General features: G+C 36.5%; 1 protein-coding gene and 1 long non-coding RNA gene across 3 annotated transcripts; one reads left to right on the top strand and one right to left on the bottom strand.

The window, feature by feature from the left end:
• Positions 1 to 1,572: 1,572 nt before the first annotated feature.
• On the bottom strand, positions 1,573 to 4,061 carry LOC145058174 (aluminum-activated malate transporter 4-like). Its single transcript, XM_079006085.1, has 6 exons — positions 3,664 to 4,061; positions 3,426 to 3,563; positions 3,042 to 3,305; positions 2,799 to 2,935; positions 2,545 to 2,691; positions 1,573 to 2,455 (listed from the first exon to the last, which is right to left on the bottom strand). The coding sequence occupies exons 1-6, from the start codon at positions 3,992 to 3,994 to the stop codon at positions 1,772 to 1,774; spliced, it is 1,701 nt and encodes a 566-aa protein (XP_078862211.1). The 5' UTR covers positions 3,995 to 4,061; the 3' UTR covers positions 1,573 to 1,771.
• A 924-nt stretch (positions 4,062 to 4,985) lies between these two features.
• LOC145058452 (uncharacterized) lies at positions 4,986 to 17,536 on the top strand. Of its 2 annotated transcripts, XR_013686396.1 has the most exons (3): positions 4,991 to 5,470; positions 5,862 to 6,019; positions 17,324 to 17,536. It is a non-coding gene; the product is annotated as an uncharacterized LOC145058452 (long non-coding RNA). The 2 variants fall into 2 exon arrangements; XR_013686395.1 differs by having other exon boundaries at positions 4,986 to 6,019.
• The last annotated feature ends 770 nt before the right edge of the window (positions 17,537 to 18,306 follow it).

The following is an 18,306-nucleotide window of genomic DNA, read 5'->3' as shown; positions in this document are numbered from 1 at the left end:
TGTTCAAAGAATTTCATAGAATACAAAAGTATAAATTTCTTGTTGAAAAGCTTAAATATTTCAGCTTTGATATCTCATCTTTAAAGGATTGTAAGTCATCAAATATAATACCAAAAACAACAAAATTATAGTGTAAAATTATCTATAAACTCTAAATTAAACGTTGGAAAAAAACCGCATGTTAATCCGAGTTAAAACGAATGAGATATGTTTGTTTAAAGAAATATACAAAATACATTTTTTTTTAAAAAAATAAGCCTGTCCAAAACAGGTTTTTACCCGGAACCGGCCGGACCGGACCGGTAAAAAAACCGGACCAATTTTGCTGAAATCCTAGAACCGAGAACCGGCCCGGGGTCTAAAAAAAGGTCCGGTCCGGTCAATAGGTCCAAATGTTCACCCCTACAATGTTGTTTAGGATGCAGACTTGATCATGCTTGCATTGGCAACCCATGAAATCCACGTTTTAATCCTGAGAGAGGTCTGTCTAATGTCTGATGTCTAATGTCTAATGTCTAATGTCTATTCAGGATCACGACTAAATAACGATTTCTATAGTCTTACTCTTAGTAAATAATTGACTCACATTTTAATTTTGAGATTGTTTACTCATATTTTGAAAATGAGAAATTTAGTTGAAAACTTAGGCCGTCACATACTTTATTAAGTTTTAGGGTATACTTGGCACATTTAATACGTCATGTAAAAGATTATTTTTACCTTTGCTATTCTAAAGATAAATCGCACCTTTACCATTAACATTGATCTATCTTTCATCGCCTAGTCGAACATTAGATTTGTGCCACTAATCAATTTCCTCAAACATTTGATATAAACTCGACATGTGATTTGAGCACCCATTATCAACAAACCAAACATCCTCATGGAAGAATTATTTTTAATATAACTCATACTTTTCTGCAAAATTCACTTGGTTTCTCTTGTCATTTTTCTTCTATATGACATGTTTTTGTAAAAGCATTAAATGGAGCAATTTTTTATTGGGTCATTACTCGGAAGAACGACGACAACCTTTGCCTCTACCTATGAAGCTAATTTTTTTGTGTCATCTACCACTAGAACTTTTCTCCTTTTACCTTGAATTTGGAAAGCTTTTTCCTTGTCTTGTTATTGAGATCTATTCAATTGATCCTCATGAGCTTGCAAGGAACATATTAGTTAATCAAAAGTATAGTTAGACCTATCATGGTCTTCATCAACTATAGTAACTCCCGGATAAAATTAAAAAATAAGACTTCTGAAATGTTTTTGAAACAACCATTTTGTCGGTTATTCCCTCTCTATATGATTTTATCTTGGTTACAATTGCACTTTCTCTAGATAGATATCTTTTGCATGCTCATGTTTTCTTAGATAGATAATCTAATGTTTCACAACAATTAACTTTTTGGAGACTTTAAACTCAGTATTGAGAGAATGCCATGCCTCCTTTACTGTTTTGGCTTAACCGGAGAAAAGGTAGTCATGAACCATTTTATTGAAGAAATAAGAGAGATTTTGCATCTTTTTTTTTGTTTTCCTTCAACTTGTATTGATCTCTATTTGGATCAACAAGCACCTTCAACTTGTATCCATCACAATATTCAATAACCTTTTCAGGTTGTTTTAGGATAAATGTGTAAAATATGATTATACTTTTTGAACTCAAAGTTATCAGAAGAAGCTTCGGAGCATACAAAATTGACCATTCCTAAATCTAATAGTTCAAACGAAGCTATAATTACTACAAAAAAGAAAAGAGTGGTTTGATTCAAGTGTTGAAGCCCATACAGTTGCCAAATGGTGTCCAGAATCCCACATCATCCCCTTCCTCCTTTTGATCAAGAGGGTTTTTTGGATTTGAGAATCTTGCCTTATCGCTAAGCTCTTGAAAAGAGTTGAGCAGATTCTGAAGCCTTGCAACAAACTCGATCAAGGAAGATGTGAAATTGGCCAAAGACAAAGCACTTGCACTCTCGTAAGTCCTAACCTCACGTTCATTAAGAACGGTGTCCCCAAGAACCGAGAGGCGTGAAGGCCACTGTAACTGCTGTTTGAGTGCCTCTTCATCACAGGAACCCCAGTTTGCAAAAGAAGGAAGATTCATGGACATATTTGTGATATGGCGGTCGATATTTTTGAAGGTATGAGAATGTTTCAAAAGGGGGGCGTTTTGGGCTTCAGTGGAGGTCTCTTCCTCGGTTTCCTCTTGATCAAGATCTTCCAATTCTCTGTGTCTTTGTCTAGCAGCTACACTCACAAGATGGTATGATTTTTCATCTATCAACATTTGCAACTCCTCTGCGGCCTCGTGCACCTTCTCAAGTAGGTCAAAATCTGGGCTTAATGGTTCCAGCTTCTCCAACTTGTTTCCCAGCTCCCTCAGTACTTTGGCACCTTCACTCCCTACCCTCTGAATCTCGTTTCTGAACATCATCCTCAGTTCAGCTGCTGCCTAGAAAGAAATCAAAACATAATCTCATAAATCCCATCGATGATGTTGCTGCTTAAGTCTTAAATCAAATCAAATGTATACATACGTACCTGTATTTCTGAAAGTATACACCCATGCATTGCCATAACCATAAAAGCACAATGCCTTAATGCACCGCCAACTTTCACAAATTGACCCCATGGATATCTCAACATTTTATAACGCCCATGGGGCGGTTCCCAAATTGCAAAGCCCAACTGCATGTATATATATAATCTTGTTGGATGCCTAACTATATATGTATATATAAAATTATACATAACCAATCGAAAAGGCTAAATTTAGAAAGAAAAAAAAGTAATACCAGAGCATCTTCTTGACTTGTAGATTGTACTGCTGCTCTATATCCCGTATAAAGAGGGTCATCAGTCGCCTGGTATACGAGAATTTTCGAAGGTATCCTATCATATTCCACATTTTGCAGGTAACTTCTAACACATTCTGTTGTATTCCATAATAAAAAAAGGATACCTAGTTCAATATCCATATCGGCAATATATTGCTTGTTAATAATATTAGTATATGAATTAATACATGCACTTGTTACCTTCCAAGGAAGTAGCAACACCCCTAAAATTCTTCACCACCAATTTATGTAGCTCTTCTCCGGACCAGACTGGATAAATACATATGTTAACTATAAAACATATGCCTGCTCCGACTATAACCAATAACAATCTAGAAACGGCTGTTTTAAAGAAGTGGGAAGTCCCCGACACCAGTACTATTGAAAATGTCAACATGAATACCCTGAAACCATATTCGTAGGGCTTCATTGATGGATAGAGTTTGATATAGGTTGACACAGAACCTAGATAAACACAAAAACAAAAAAATATATTTATATATAAATCTAGCACACACACAAAATATATATATATATATATATATATATATATATATATATATATATATAATTGGTGAAGCTGACCTGCTATGAAGATGCTGATGATGACCACAATTTCATGCCATTCCCCAGCCCACACAGATACTTGAGCAAACCCCAATGCAAGCACTGCCGCTGAAAATGTCCCCAAAGTACGATTAAATCCTTTGCTAAGGGTCGCCCCTACGTAAAATCACAAAATAATATAAACATGTGATGATGATGATCTTGATGCGAGCTATATAGCTAGCTAGGTGATAAATTTATATTTAAACTTTTTTACCGATGCTAAATTCAAATACGACAATGACAGTTAGAATTGCCCAAATGCAATATTGGCTGATGTAATCAAGGGGTTCTTTAAAAAAAATGAGCACAGAAACAAAAGCAAGTGCGAAGCCGGACTTTGCAGCGAAGATGATCTGTCTGGGGTCAGACCGACCCATTTCGTAAACCTTGACAAGGAACTCCTGAAGATCTTCCCATGATTTCGTGATTCTATCCAGGATGGACGCATCATCATCACCATCCTTATTATGATCAGACTCTTCAAACAAGGTCTTGCGAGATAGCAACCTTTCTTTGCTTCTATCGGTGTTAAAGTTGTATGCCATTTCAGGATTGCTTATGAATAATAATACATTCGTTTAATTTCATTACCGCTGGTTGGAAGGAGAACGAGGAAGCTGATCCGATCTAAAAGATGAGTGGGAGTGAAATCAGAAATTGTTTCGATAGGTGGATTTTACTCCACATGTCATTATTTTCTCATATCCATTCAATTCATATTAAAACCAATACAATTTTACAAACAATTAAACTCAATCTTTTATTGTGTTATTTATGTTTTATTTATACAACTCAACTAATTTAAAATTAAATTTGTATTATTTCATTATTAGTTTTTAGTTTTTCATCCAACTTTTTATTAAATAAGGATTATAATTTATAATCAAGTTTAATTATTTTTAAAATTATAAGACATATAAACAATGTGTTATTCTAAATATTTTTCAGTTTATATTTTTAAAACTATAAAAAAAATAGACAAAATTGCGTAGGTGGTCCATGTGGTTTGCCAAAACATACCGATTCAGTACAACTATCGGATAGTATGCGGGGCATCGAGTTCTGTTGTTTTATTTCTTACGTGGTTGGTTCTTATGTTTTCATTTTGTTGCATTTTTTACCCTTCAAACATTATATTTGAAATTTTGAGCAGTTAATTTTTCAAAAGTGACCAACATATCTTGGACCAAATGTGAAAAATACAATATAGTTTGAGGACCATTTATGAGATTATGAAGGTGGAACGTACTGAGATTATGAAGATGGAACATACTGGACCGGAATGTAATTCTATAAAAAGAACAAATTATTGAAATCGTTCCTATACATTTGTCAAAGTTGTGTGTTTTGTACGTAATATTTATTTTGCACTCAGACCGTCCTCGAGTTTTTATTTTGTTATGTTGTAAGTCCTTGCTTAATAGGAAATGACCATAATATCATTTATATTAAATTTTCAATTACTTTATTTATTTTAAATTTATCTATAACTTATAAAACACGTGGGCCTGTCTCATTCGAACCTACACCACAAGTTCCATCATCCCTTGTTAGTTGCTACAGCATCCCATAGAACACCTAAAGTCGTCACTTGTAGATGCAAGCTGTTCTTTCCAGAAACTGAAAGCCAACCCATTGTCGTCGAAATCTCAAACATCCCTAAACCCATCATTACAACCATGAAACTCTATCACCTCTACCATTTTTTTGTCCACACTACCATTTTTCCACGTCTCGTCATCTCCACCACATCTCATCAAAATCACATACAAACACCACAATAAGAACACCATCATTGCAGCCATCGTCTTCTCCATACAACCATCATCGCCATCTTCACAGTTGCAAGAAACCAACCCTTACATACTCCGGCTTCCTTCTTTAAACCCTACATCGACTATCTTCTCTCAACTCACATCAGTGAGCATCAAACTGCTGCTTCACATCCAACGACCACCCTCTCTCGGCCACGGTCGACGACTACAATCTCACCGGATTATGCTTTTTTTGTTCTTTTTCAGGTTCGTTTTAGGGATTTCACCTTAGAAGTTCAAGTTCAAGAACAATTTCATGTTCGATTTGGGAAATCTGATTCGTCTTTTGTTTTTTTTGGTTCGTATTTAGGAAATTCAGGACTAATTTTAAGTTTATTTTGAGGATTTCAACCTATTAATTCAAAGATTTCAAGTTCTTTTTAGTGATTTCTGGTTCTTTTTTTGTTTTTTCATGTTTGGATTTGAGAATTATAGGAATTATTTTGGGTTCGTTTTGAGGATTTTACCCTCACCAGATTCTATATTTTGTGTTCTTGTTTATGGATTTGAGCATTTTGATGTTTTTCTAGATTTTGGCTTCGACTCGTTTTGTGTTTTTCCTGGATTTGATGTTACGCATCATTTTTTTTTCCGGTAGGGTGGGGCACTTACAAGTGGCCGGAAATGGTGGTTGTTGATAATTGTCAGAGATGTGGCCCGTGGTGGTGCCGGAATAGGTGATGGTCATGGTGCATGGTTGTGGTGCAGGAACAGGTGAATGGTGGTTATTGGTGACCGATTGTGGTTGTGGTGCAGGTGAGAGTATGAGTGAGTCCACATGTCTAATTGATTTTGCTTAATTAATAAGTGATAATTAAAAAACTAAAGATTAAAATATAAATGGTAAAATAGTCTTTCTATGTTTAGCAGCGACCAAATACGTAACAAAATCATACTATGAGGTCGGTCCGAATGCAAAATAAATGTTATGGACCAAACATACAACTTTGGCAAACCACAAGGACGAATTTAGTAATTTAAAAAAAAAAAACTATTTCTATAGTTCATTCGGCTCCTATTCTGTTTTTTAATTAAAAATAGACAAAACTATAAAAATGGTCCCTGTGGTATGTATTTTTTCTAGGGCTTAGTCCAAACCTCAAATTTTTTGGTTTCATGGTCCTTTTTAACTGGTTTCATTATGTTTTTGGTTCCTCGAAAAAACTGAAAAGACTACTATACCCTTAGTTTATTTATTTTTCATTGTTCGTTCTTTTTCATAAATATTAAATATACAAAGGGCTCATACTCATGGCTTACCTGCAGTTAGGAATGACTTCTTCTGCATCTCTAGTCTACAAGGACCACTCCAGTTGTACAAATGTTATTGGATGAATAGTATTTGCTCTTCTGATGGTTCGATAGATCAATGTGTTTTATATTTTTCTTCTTCAACCAATTTATTGAGTTCTCCAATCTATAAGAAGAAACATCATCACTAAGTACAAATTTACCAAAAGGGAAATCTTTTGATTCTTAAGGGACATCTTTCATGGAAATTGGAGCAATTTTCATGGGATTTTTAATAATTTTTTAATAAATTTTACAAACAATAGGAACGATTTCAGTAATTTGTTCAAAAAAAGTGTTTTTGTAGTTCATTCGCCTCCTATTCCTTCTTTTTTTAACTAAAAATAGAAAAACTACAAAAATGATCCATGTGGTATGCATTGTTTGTGTGGTTTAGTGCAAACCTCGACTTTTTTGGTTTCATGGTTCTTTTGAGATAGTATCGTTGCGTTTCTGCTTCCTCAGAAAAATTGCAAAAAGACTATTATACCATTAGTATATTTATTTTTCATTTTTCTTTCTTTTTCTTAAATATTTTTCAATTATTAAATATACAAACGCCATACTCATGGCTTACCTGCATGGAGGAATGACTTTTTCTTCTTATTCTTCTCCTTCTGCATCTCTAGTCCACAAGGACCACTCCAGTTTACAACTATTATTGGGTGAATAACGTGTGTTCTTCTGATGGTTGCAAGTCTAGCCTCTGATAGACCAATGTATTTGATCTTCCCTTCTTCAACCAGTTTATTGAGTTCTCCCATCTATAAACAGAATTCAACATCATCACTAAGTTCAAATTCACCAAAAGGGAAATCTTTCGATTCTTAAGGGACATCCTTCATGGAAATTGGAGTGATTTTCATGGGATTTTTAACAATTTTTGAATAACTTTGACAAACCAAAAGGACGATTTCAGTAATTTGTTAAAAAAAGTGTTTCTATAGTTCATTTGCCTCCTATTTCTTTTTTTTTTTTTAACTAAAAATAGACAGAAATACAAAAATGGTCCATGTGGTATGCATTTTTTTTGGGGTTTAGTCAAAACCTCGACTTTTTTTCCGTAGTCCTTTTAAGCAGGTTTCGTTGCGTTTTTGGTTCCTCGGAAAAATTGAAAAGAGTATTATACCGTTAATATACTTATTTTTCGTTCTCTTTCTTTTTTCTTAAATATTTTATAATTATTAAACATATGAAGGGCCAATACTCATGGCTTACATGCAGGTAGGAATGACTTCTTCTTCTGCATCTCTAGTCCACAAGGACCACTCTTGTTCTACCTCGAGTATGAATCCTCGGAGCAAGTAAAGATGTCTAGGTACCTGAGTATGCACAGGGCTGATATTAGAGAATTTGTAGCAAGCAATCGCTACGAGACCTTAGTAGAAATGCAAGATCATTCTAGGAGGAGAGAGATTGAGTTAGAAACTCAGTTGAGAGAGAAAAGTCAAACTCCGACTCCATCACAACCGGCAGCCAAGAAGAACAAATCTACTAGTTTGAGGGGACGCGCTTTAAGAAAATGTGGGAAGTTTCATGATAGTCCTTGTAGAGCAGGACTAGGATGCCACAAGTGTGGCAAGGAGGGGCACTATGCCAGGGACTGCATATAGAACATTCGTGTCCGTTCCAAATGTAACCAGCTCAGACACTTCAAGGCTGAATGTCCTCTCCTGAAGCAGACACAAACAATGCAGGCTCCAGCACCTACAACCCTGAAGATCGTTGGTGGACGTCAAGGGAGAGATGAATCCCCCATGACTAAGGGGTGAGCCTTATAGATCATGGTAGAAGAAGCAAAGGAAGAACCCGAAGTAGTAGTCGGTACGTTTTTAGTAAACTATATGCCTGACTTAGTATTATTTGATTCAGGAGCAAGTCATTCCTTCGTGTCACTTAAGTTTAGTAAAGGCTTTAGCATTACCATAGGAAATTTAGATAATCCCTTAAAATTAGAAATAGCTGACGATCGAGCGATTAGCACATCAAAAGTATAACGTAGTTGTACCTTAGACATCGGCAACGTTAGTTTCCCAATAAATATTATCCCCATCATTATGTGAGAGATGAGCATAATAGTAGGAATGGACTGGCTGGAATAGTTCGAAGCCTGATCGACTGTAGGCAAAAAACGGTAAGGGTTCAGACCCCAAATGGGGGAGAACTAACCATCCAAGGCGAGGGATTGAGGAGCAATTCGACATTGTATTCCATCGCAAGGTCCAAGAGATACCTACAACACGCTTGTGAAGGGTACTTGGCCTATGTGATCGACACTCGGGAGGAGAAAAAGGAAGTTATTTCTGAAGTACCTATAGTTTGCGATTTCCCAGAAGTCTCTCCTGAAGACTTACCCGGTGTGTCATCAGAGCGTCCAGCAGAATTTATGATCGTATTAGTTCCAGGTGCGGCACCTGTGATCAATGCACCTTATCATCTTGCACCCCCAGAGATGCATGAGTTTTCTAATCAGCTACAAGAGCTGATGTACAAGGGGTTCATTCAGCCAAGTATTTCTCCATGGGGAGCGTCATTTCTGTTTGTTAAGAAGAAGGACGAATTGCAAAGGATGTGCATATACTATAGAGGGCTTAACAAACTAACGGGTGAAGAGTCGTTATCCCTTACCTAGGATAGATGACCTTTTCGATCAACTCCAAGGAGCATCGTGGTTTTCCATGATTGACCTATGGTCAGGATACCACCAGATACGTGTAAGGGAGGCAGATATACCGAAGACCGCTTTCAGAACTCGGTATGATCATTATGAGTTCATAGTGATGCCTTACGGGCTAATGAATGCACCCACCACATTCATAGACTTAATGAGGCGATTATGTAGACCTATGTTGGATAGATTGGTGATCGTGTTTATCAACGATATCTTGGTCTATTCAAAGACTAAAGAACAAAATAAAGAGCACCTAATACAGGTACTCGAGGTTCTAAGGAAGGAGAAGTTTTATGCAAAATTCTCAAAATATCAGTTTTGGTTACGAGAGGTCCAGTTCCTTGGGCATCTTGTCAACTAGGATAGTGTTTTAGTAGACCCAACCAAGATAGAGGCAATAGTGCAATGGCCAGTCCCGACTACTCCTTCAGAAATTCAAAATTTTATGGGATTAGCTGGGTACTGCAAAAGATTCATTGAAGACTTCTCCAATATTGTGATGTCGATGAATCGTTTAACGGAGAATGGAGTTGCTTTTCGTTGGGGTCCTGAGCAGCAAATAGCGTTTGAAACGCTAGGGTAAAATTTATGTGAAACTCCATTGCTAGCCTTTCCTGAAGGTATTGACGACATGGTAGTTTACTGCGATGCGTCAATCATGGGCATTGGAGAAGTCCTAATGCAACGAGGTCGAGTAATCACATATGCCTCGAGATATTTGAAGCCTCACGAGGCTAATTACCCAACACACGATTTAGAATTAGGAGTCGCGGTTTTTGTCCTCAAGATTTGGAGGCATTACCTATACAGATTTTAGTGTACCATATACACTGACCATAAGAGCCTGAGATATCTAATGGATTAACCCAACCTAAAAATGAGACAACGTCGATGGTTGGATGTAGTGAAGGACTACGACTGTGAAATCCTTTACCACCCAGGTAAGGCCAACATAGTAGCTGATGCATTAAGTCGAAAGACAACCAGTATAGCAACGAAGAGTGTCTGTTTAAGGATGATAGAGATCACTCCAGTGTTAGAGATGATCAAGCAAGCTTAGAGCGAAGCATTCAAGGAAGAGAATTGGAAGAGCGAGAGGATTGTAGGGTAAATCCCAGCTTTCGAAATATATAGTCATGGATTAATGATTCTACATGGAAGAATTTGGGTTCCATACTCAGGAGGGATTCGAAAAATCTTGATGGATGAAGCGCACAAGTCTAGGTTATCAATCCAACCGGGAGCTACAAAGATGAACATGGACCTTAGGCACAGTTACTGGTGGACATGTATGAAGAGAGCTGTAGCTTGGTACGTCAAAAGGTGTTTGACTGGTCGGAAGGTCAAGGTCGAACACCAAATGACTCATAGGAAGATGTAACCTCTGGATATCGCGATGTGGATATGGGAACAGATAACGATGGACTTCATCACCAAGTTGCCAAAGACTCCTCTTAGAGTAAGCACTATCTGGGTGATAGTGGATAGATTAAACAAGAGTGCCCACTTCATACCCATCCAAGAAAGCTCCTTAGCAGAGAAGCTTGCAGAGGTGTACGTTAAGGAAGTAGTCTCTAGGCACGGAGTACCAGTCTCGATAGTTTCTCATAGAGATGTCTGTTTCACTTCTTGGTTTTGGAAGAGGTTCCATGATGAGCTAGGCACCTTATTGCATATCAGCATAGCTTATCACCCTCAGACCGATGGGCAGAGTGAAAGGACTATTCAGACTCTTGAGTACATTTTGAGGAGATATGTGTTGGATTAAGTGTCTAAGTCCATAACTATAATTGGTATGTACTTGATTTTAAAGTAGCATGGTCATTTTGGGTTGCCTTCACCCTAGCAACTTGACACAATGACTTTTGGAGAGGGAGGTTGAATTTATTATTTGTAATAATAAATTGATTTATTAATGTATTATGAAAATAATATACTAATTGAAAATCATGTTATTTAATTAATATTTAATCAGAAATTAATTTTTGGGATTAAAGGAATTAATTAAAAGTATAGGGTTTGTTTTACAAATCATTGATAGTTGTGAAACTAGGCTCTTGGACTCCTTGGATAGGAGTGGACGAAAATTATAAGCCCTTCTAATGAGGAGTCCATGGGCTGCTTAGGCCTTAAGTAGGGAATTAGGGTTTCCACCTGCAAATCCTAGCTCTACGACTAATCCACCTCATGTATAAAAGGGATGTAACCCTTATCGAGGATTTCTACATAAGGCGGTAAGATGATATCTGAGGATTTCTACATAAGGCGGTAAGATGATATCTTGAGCAGTTACATATTCAGGGCCCCTGACACAAATAGACGCCTCACAATGGCTCTATGCCTTAAAACCCTAGTGGAGCCGATTTTTCTAAGTATCCCCTCCTCTCTCCTCTCATCCTCTTGCTATTGGTGTTTATGAACCATTAGAGGTGCAACATTTGTGGCATTAAGCTTTCAAGAGTCAAGGATCTTCAAGGTGTTCTTGTTATTGCTACATAACAAGTGAGGTAAACTTCTAAACCCTAGTTATATGTAGATTTCAATTTATATATGCTAGATCTAGGGTTTTACTTTGGTATTTAATTTGTATGTTCAACTAGTAAAAAACTTAGATCCAAAGCAATTAGGGTTGCATGATCACATAGGATGTAGTTATGATCATAACCCATCAATGTGTGCTTGATTTCGATAGGAGTTGGGATACGTATCTGCCGCTAGCCGAATTCTCGTACAACAACAGCTACCATTCCAGTATTGGTAGACCTCCCTTTGAATTGCTTTAAGGAAGGAAGTGTCAAACACCCATACGATGGGGAGAAATCAGCCAGCGAGTCTTGGGGAGCACTGATGTTATGATCAAAACCAACAAACTCATCCAACAACTACGCGAAGGTTGAAGATTGTCCAGATCAGTAGAAGAGTTATGTAGATTGACGAAGATCGGATCCTGAGTTCCTAGTAGGAGACCTAGTGTTAGTTAAGGTTTCACGATGGAATGGTGTTATTAGGTTCCGAAATAGGGGCAACATAGGCCCTAGGTATATCGGACCCTTTTGAGTCATTGCTTGAGTGGGCATGGTTGCCTATCATTTGGATCTGCCAAAAGAGCTCGGTAAGAACCACAACACCTTCCATGTCTCCCAATTAAGAAAGTGCATCTCGGATGAATCCGCAATTGTACCTTTGGAAGACATTCATGTATTTGAGCGTTTGAACTACGTGGAGAAGACGGTGGCTATCTTGGATAGGAAAACCAAGACCCTCCGTAACAAAGTGATCAACTTAGCGAAGGTCCAGTGGCAGCATCGAAAAGGATCGGAAAGAACGGGAGTCAGAAGTAGAGATGAGAAGCAACTACCCAGAGTTATTTAGTTAGATTTCAGGGATGAAATCCTTATAAGTGGGGGAGAGTTATAACACCCTATTTTATTATCTTTGTAAATATTCACAATTTATAGAAATTTGAAATTCAGTTGGATAACACATTAGCTATAATAGTCTTAACAAAAGTTGTAGTATTCGTAAAATCGAACTCGTGCGTATGTAGAATGTCCAAATCTTACTTCAATAGAGGAAGTTATGATTTATCTAAGATTTCGGTGTAGCAGTGTGCACACAGAGATCGAATTTTAGATCGGTTGATTGTTGGCCAAAACAATCTAAATGATAATTGAAGGTCTCGTTATTAGGATTACAACAAAAAAACCATTGAAAACGGACATCGGATGTGAGAGATATGCATTTTATACGGACTTTAGTAGGCTAAGCCCATGGAACTAAAATGAAGTCAAAATTAGCCGACCGACTCTAAATTGAAGTTATAGATCTTGTCAAGCGCTTTCTGTGGATATAAAAAAATGTCAAAAATGGAGCTCGTATGAAGGAAATACGCAATTTCCAAGTTCTGAAAATTGTCATGCGTAGCACAGCAAGCATGGCTTGCACGAATCCAGCTACGCAACCCCACCCAGATCATGCCACATGTCAGTAGGTCGGTGGAGCTATGCCACCTATGCGCGGTGCGCCCCCATGTTGCACAACATGCACTTGTCCTATAACTAGTCCCTCCAAATTTCCTTCATTCCTCACGCATTTTGACTCCATTCACTTTGCAATTACTTTAGTCCTTTAAGGCCCTAGTTTTATGATAGTTTAGCGAGGCTCTGGAATATTTGAGAGGCCGACCAAAAGGATTTTATGGGTCGGGATTCTGTCTGCTTAGTCTTCTGGTTTACACTTAAAATCTCTATAAGTTAAACTACACTCTCCTGTTTTAAGTATAACTTATATTTATAGTCATACGTCATTGTTATGGACCTATAAATAAGATTTATCAATAATTCCAAGTCAAAATATTGGCTAATCTACTTATGGTAGAGGTGTCTAGAATGGTCACGTTCGCTTGGTTGTTGGATTTCAGAAAGACTATATGTCAAAATGATCTTCCCTCCCAACTGTCCTGCCTAGCTGATCCTATCTGATAGATCTATCAATACTCATTGGGATTAGTGATAAATCTAGCATTCTTTACCAGATTCCGTTAGAATCTAATAATCTATAGTATTATAGGTTAATACTTAATAGACTCAGTGTCGTTAGTAGGATCGTCTGGTTAGCTTTTAGTCCCCGAAGTGACTGTCCAGGTGAGTTCTCCTCACTATATTATATACTCCGGTATGTGTCCATTGTATGTTAGGATATAGTTGGCTTGTAGTATATCCTTATGAAATTAGACTAGGATAGTTTGTTTCCTGATGTATGGAATGATGTTATATGTATGTTATATGGAGTTGAGAGCGGATCATCCCTCGACTGAAGGCCAATAGACTCGGGCGGACTTGCTTTATGCTAAAGGCCATAAGAGAGCAGAACAGTTACATGCTTAAGGCTATATACGGCGGACCAGCTATACGCTAAATGCCAAATGATCCAACCAGCTATATGTGTTGTGTTGTGGAATATTTTTGAGGGAATTCACTAAGCTTTGGCTTACAGTTGTTGAATAATTGCTTTGCAGGCTGTTCATCTGACAGTGGAAAGGCTCATGCATGACAATATCCGCATCTAGGCATCAATAAAGTTTTATAGACTTCCGCTATGACACTCTTCATAATTAAAATGAAATAATGTTTTGTAAGACTCATATTTTGAATAAAAAAAGAAAATTCCTTGAAAATTTAGGATGTTACAATTTCATATGTCAACAAACATAACAAATGTGAATATTTTTGGCACCACTTTCGTTTCTGAGCTTTTTTTTACTGTACGCATCACATTCTTTCCTTTTTGAATTATTATTTTTATAAAAAGATTTGTTATTACTCAGATCCTTAGTTTGAGTCTGGATTTACATGATTGTTCATCTGGTTCACTCAAACCATGTTTCTGATACCAACTTGTAACATCTTGATTTTTCAAACTGTATTTTTCATTTTTATTTATTAAATATTTAATTACATCAAAGTATAATGTGGAAAACATGATTGTGAATGCGCATGAATACAGTCGAACCTTCCCCTTCTCATGAACCAATGAAGTGTCTGAAAAACATTTATAACAATTGGGTAAGCGTAAGGCTTAGTGAGTTCACCCGATATACTATATACCACAATACACATACATGCATACAAATAATATATATGTATTTTAGACTTGTGGCCTACATGCCATTTTTTCTTTAACATGAGTTTACATGTACTTACAACCTATATGTTATTTTGTTAACATGTATCAAAGTGTACTTACGACCTACATGTCATTTCGTTAACACGTGGGCCTATAGATTCCGACCTCTTTTTCATTCTTCCATCATCCCCTAAATAATTTATAATAACTTACAAGCATATTAGCAATCACACACATAGATACTACATATTCAGCTCTATAGGCACATAGAAAACTATACTATGTGCTCTATAGTGCCAGTTCCTATATCCTAACCCACATGGATATATACTGGAATACATAATATAGTGAGATAAACTCACTTGGATAGTTACTTAGACGAATGACAAGATATGGGCGATCTAATTGATGATCTAAAAGACGTGTAATACGCCTAACGAGTACTAACCTATAATACTATAACTTATTAGTTTCTACGACGATCTGGTAACATATGTTAGACCTATCACTAATCCCAATGAATACCGATAGATTTATCAAGTAAGGATCAACCAGGCAGGACAGTTGGGAGGCAGGATCATTTCAGCATATAGTTTTTTGGAAATCCAACAATCAAGCCAATGTGACCATTCTAGACATCTCTCCTATAAGTAGATAAATCATTATTATAACATGGAATTACTGATAATTCTTATTTATAGGTTCATAATAGCTGTTATGAAAGTAATTATAAGTTACACTAAAAGGAAAAGATTGTAGCTTAACTTACAAATATTTTCTAAACAAAGTCCGGAAATTTCACTGGCAGAACTCTAGTCTGATATCTACTAGTTATCGGGCTCTCCAGGGCCACAAAGCTCCACCAAACTATCCTAAAGACTATGGAGATTTCGTAACTATAGCTCATAATTTCAAGAGAGAGAGAGAGAGAGAGAGTTGGAGGGTGTGAGGGAAACAATAAGGGTTGCTACCCTTTTATAGGACATTTTTTGGATTCGCTACTGGCTTTTATATCTTATAAAAATCATATATAATTTATACAGAGGCGAATTTCTACGAAATTTATATTTTCGGAATCAGGACGATGTGTAATATATATATATATATATATATATGTGTGTGTGTGTGTGTGTGTGTGTGTGTGTGTGTGTGTGTGCGCGTGTGTATTGGCCCACTCATTTTTACGATTTACGGACGATTCATTTTATTGAATTTTATTGATATACGAAAAAGGGGTGTTATATTTTATTAATTTTCCATTCATATATCCTTGTGAGTGTAAAAATGGGATAATGACTTAAAAGGGTAATATATTTTTCAATTTGTACACATTTGGTCACTGAGTTTTTTTTCGTCCACATTTACCCCTTTAACTTGTTAAACTGTACACATTCAGTCCTTATGACCGGTTAGTCTAGGTTAGCCGGGAAAATGAATTAATAGGGTAATATATTTCTCATTTTGTACACATTTAGTCCTTAATATTTTTGTATACATTTAGTCCTTAATATTTTTTTTCAGTCATTTTTGTTTTTTATACTCATTCAATACTTATGAATGATTTCTTTAAGTTTTTCTCATGTCATCTTACGTGGGACAATCATTGATGCGGTATTTGGAGTTGTTGATGCTTATGCACATTGCAATCTTGACTGCTTGATTGCGTAGGTCTTGTGGTTTGGCTTAGGTCTTGTGCTCTGAACGTCGTAACTTTTTCATACGATATCAGATTTTAATGCTCTTTATATCCATGTGTTCTTTTTTTAAGTCTACTACGACTTTCGTTAAGATTACTCCCTTAAAAATATAATATATTTTTACTTACGATTTTATAAAAAAGCATTCATACATGCATTCATAAAAAACGTATGGATATAAAGATCACAAGTAAATATATATTACTTTTTAATGGAAGTAATGTAAACGAAAGTTGTAGTAGACTAAAATATGTACACATGGATATAAAGATTGTTAAAATCTGAGATAGTAGGAAGAAGTTATGACGTTCAGAACGCATGACCTAAGCAACCAAGTAGTCGAGATCACGATGAACAAAAGCATCAAAAGCCCTAAACACCTCATTAATGATTGTCTTACATAAAATGTCGTGAGAAAAACCTAAATAAATCATTCATAATTACTAAATGAGTACAAAAACAAAAATGGCTTATTTTGCAACAAAAAAAATATTAAGGACTAAATGTGTACAAAAATATTAAGGAATAAATGTGTATACAGTGAGAAATATATTACCCTATTAAGTCATTTTTACCGGCTTACCGGTCATAAGGACAAAATGTTTACAGTTTAACAAGTAAAGGGGTAAATGTGGACGAAAAAAACTCAGTAACCAAATGTGTACAAATTGAAAAATATATCACCCTTTTAAGTCATTATCCTGTGTAAAAATTCAATCTTTTTTATCTTGTTTTCTCATGTAATTTACCTTTTTGTTGGTGTTTAATGTTATGCAGTTGAGGAATATGAGAGGAGTTGGGAACAGAATGAGGAGTTGAGTTTGAACGATATGGACACATCTTCAGCTGATGCAGCCTATAATGCCACATCATATATATTGTTTCTATTATTTTCTAACTACTTGTGAAACCCATGTATTACATGGGTTAATATTAAAAAAAGTTAATGTAACACCGTAAAAATGTAAACAAATTTTCACATTTCCAAAACACATTTCCATTCATAATTATTATAAGAATCTCAATGTATCACATCTCAATTCATAAAACATATCCTAATATCAAAAGAACATATAAAACTCCGCTTGTGTGTACGAATCATGTCGGCGCCTTCCCGCGATCGTCACTAGTACCTAGAACACATAACACAAAACATTGTAAGCATAAATGCTTAGTGAGTTCCCCAAAATACCACATATAACACATATTAGCCACTCGAGGCTATAACTCTGTGGGCCCTTAGGCCCTAACTCTGTGGACCCTCTGGCCCTAGCTCTGTGGACCTTCCGGTCCTAACTCTGATATACACACAACATAAATCACATAGAAATAATGCAGTGCAACACATCACATAGATAGCATATAATAACTCCATCACATGGCTCTAATTACCACTCAAGGCAAAGTATAGTGAGAAGACTCACCTCGGGTGTCTTGGTAAATCTCTGACTCGGTAAAATCTGGTCTAGCCTCCGCCTAATCACATGGAATAAACACCCTAATCAATACCACTCTCAAAGGCTAGACTAAACTCTCTCTTAGCACTCTCAGAAGGGTAAAAGACCATTATACCCCTCTCATGGCTCAACGACCCAAATATTGACCAAACCCTAAAAGTCAACAAAAGTCAACCCTCTCCGGGTTACGATGTGCGTACCAAACATGTATGTTGGGCGTACCCGACAACCTCACAGAAACGGGGGAACGCGACCCCTACGCCCCGCATATTGGGATTATGCCCGACGTAACTCCCAGTTTCA

The sequence above is a fragment of the Lactuca serriola genome, chromosome 6 (genome assembly GCF_051521515.1).
Source record: "Lactuca serriola cultivar US96UC23 chromosome 6, Lser_US96UC23_V15, whole genome shotgun sequence".
NCBI lineage: Eukaryota > Viridiplantae > Streptophyta > Magnoliopsida > Asterales > Asteraceae > Lactuca > Lactuca serriola.
Note: the sequence above shows the minus strand (reverse complement) of the source record. Positions and strands in the feature narration are given on the sequence as shown.

Coding starts and splice junctions, on each gene's coding strand:
- LOC145058174 (XM_079006085.1), bottom strand. CDS start 3,994: ATGGCATACAACTTTAACACCGATAGAAGCAAAGAAAGGTTGCTATCT. Junction 3,564..3,663: donor CGTATTTGAATTTAGCATCG/GTAAAAAAGTTT, acceptor GATTTTACGTAG/GGGCGACCCTTAGCAAAGGA. Junction 3,306..3,425: donor CATCAGCATCTTCATAGCAG/GTCAGCTTCACC, acceptor GTGTTTATCTAG/GTTCTGTGTCAACCTATATC.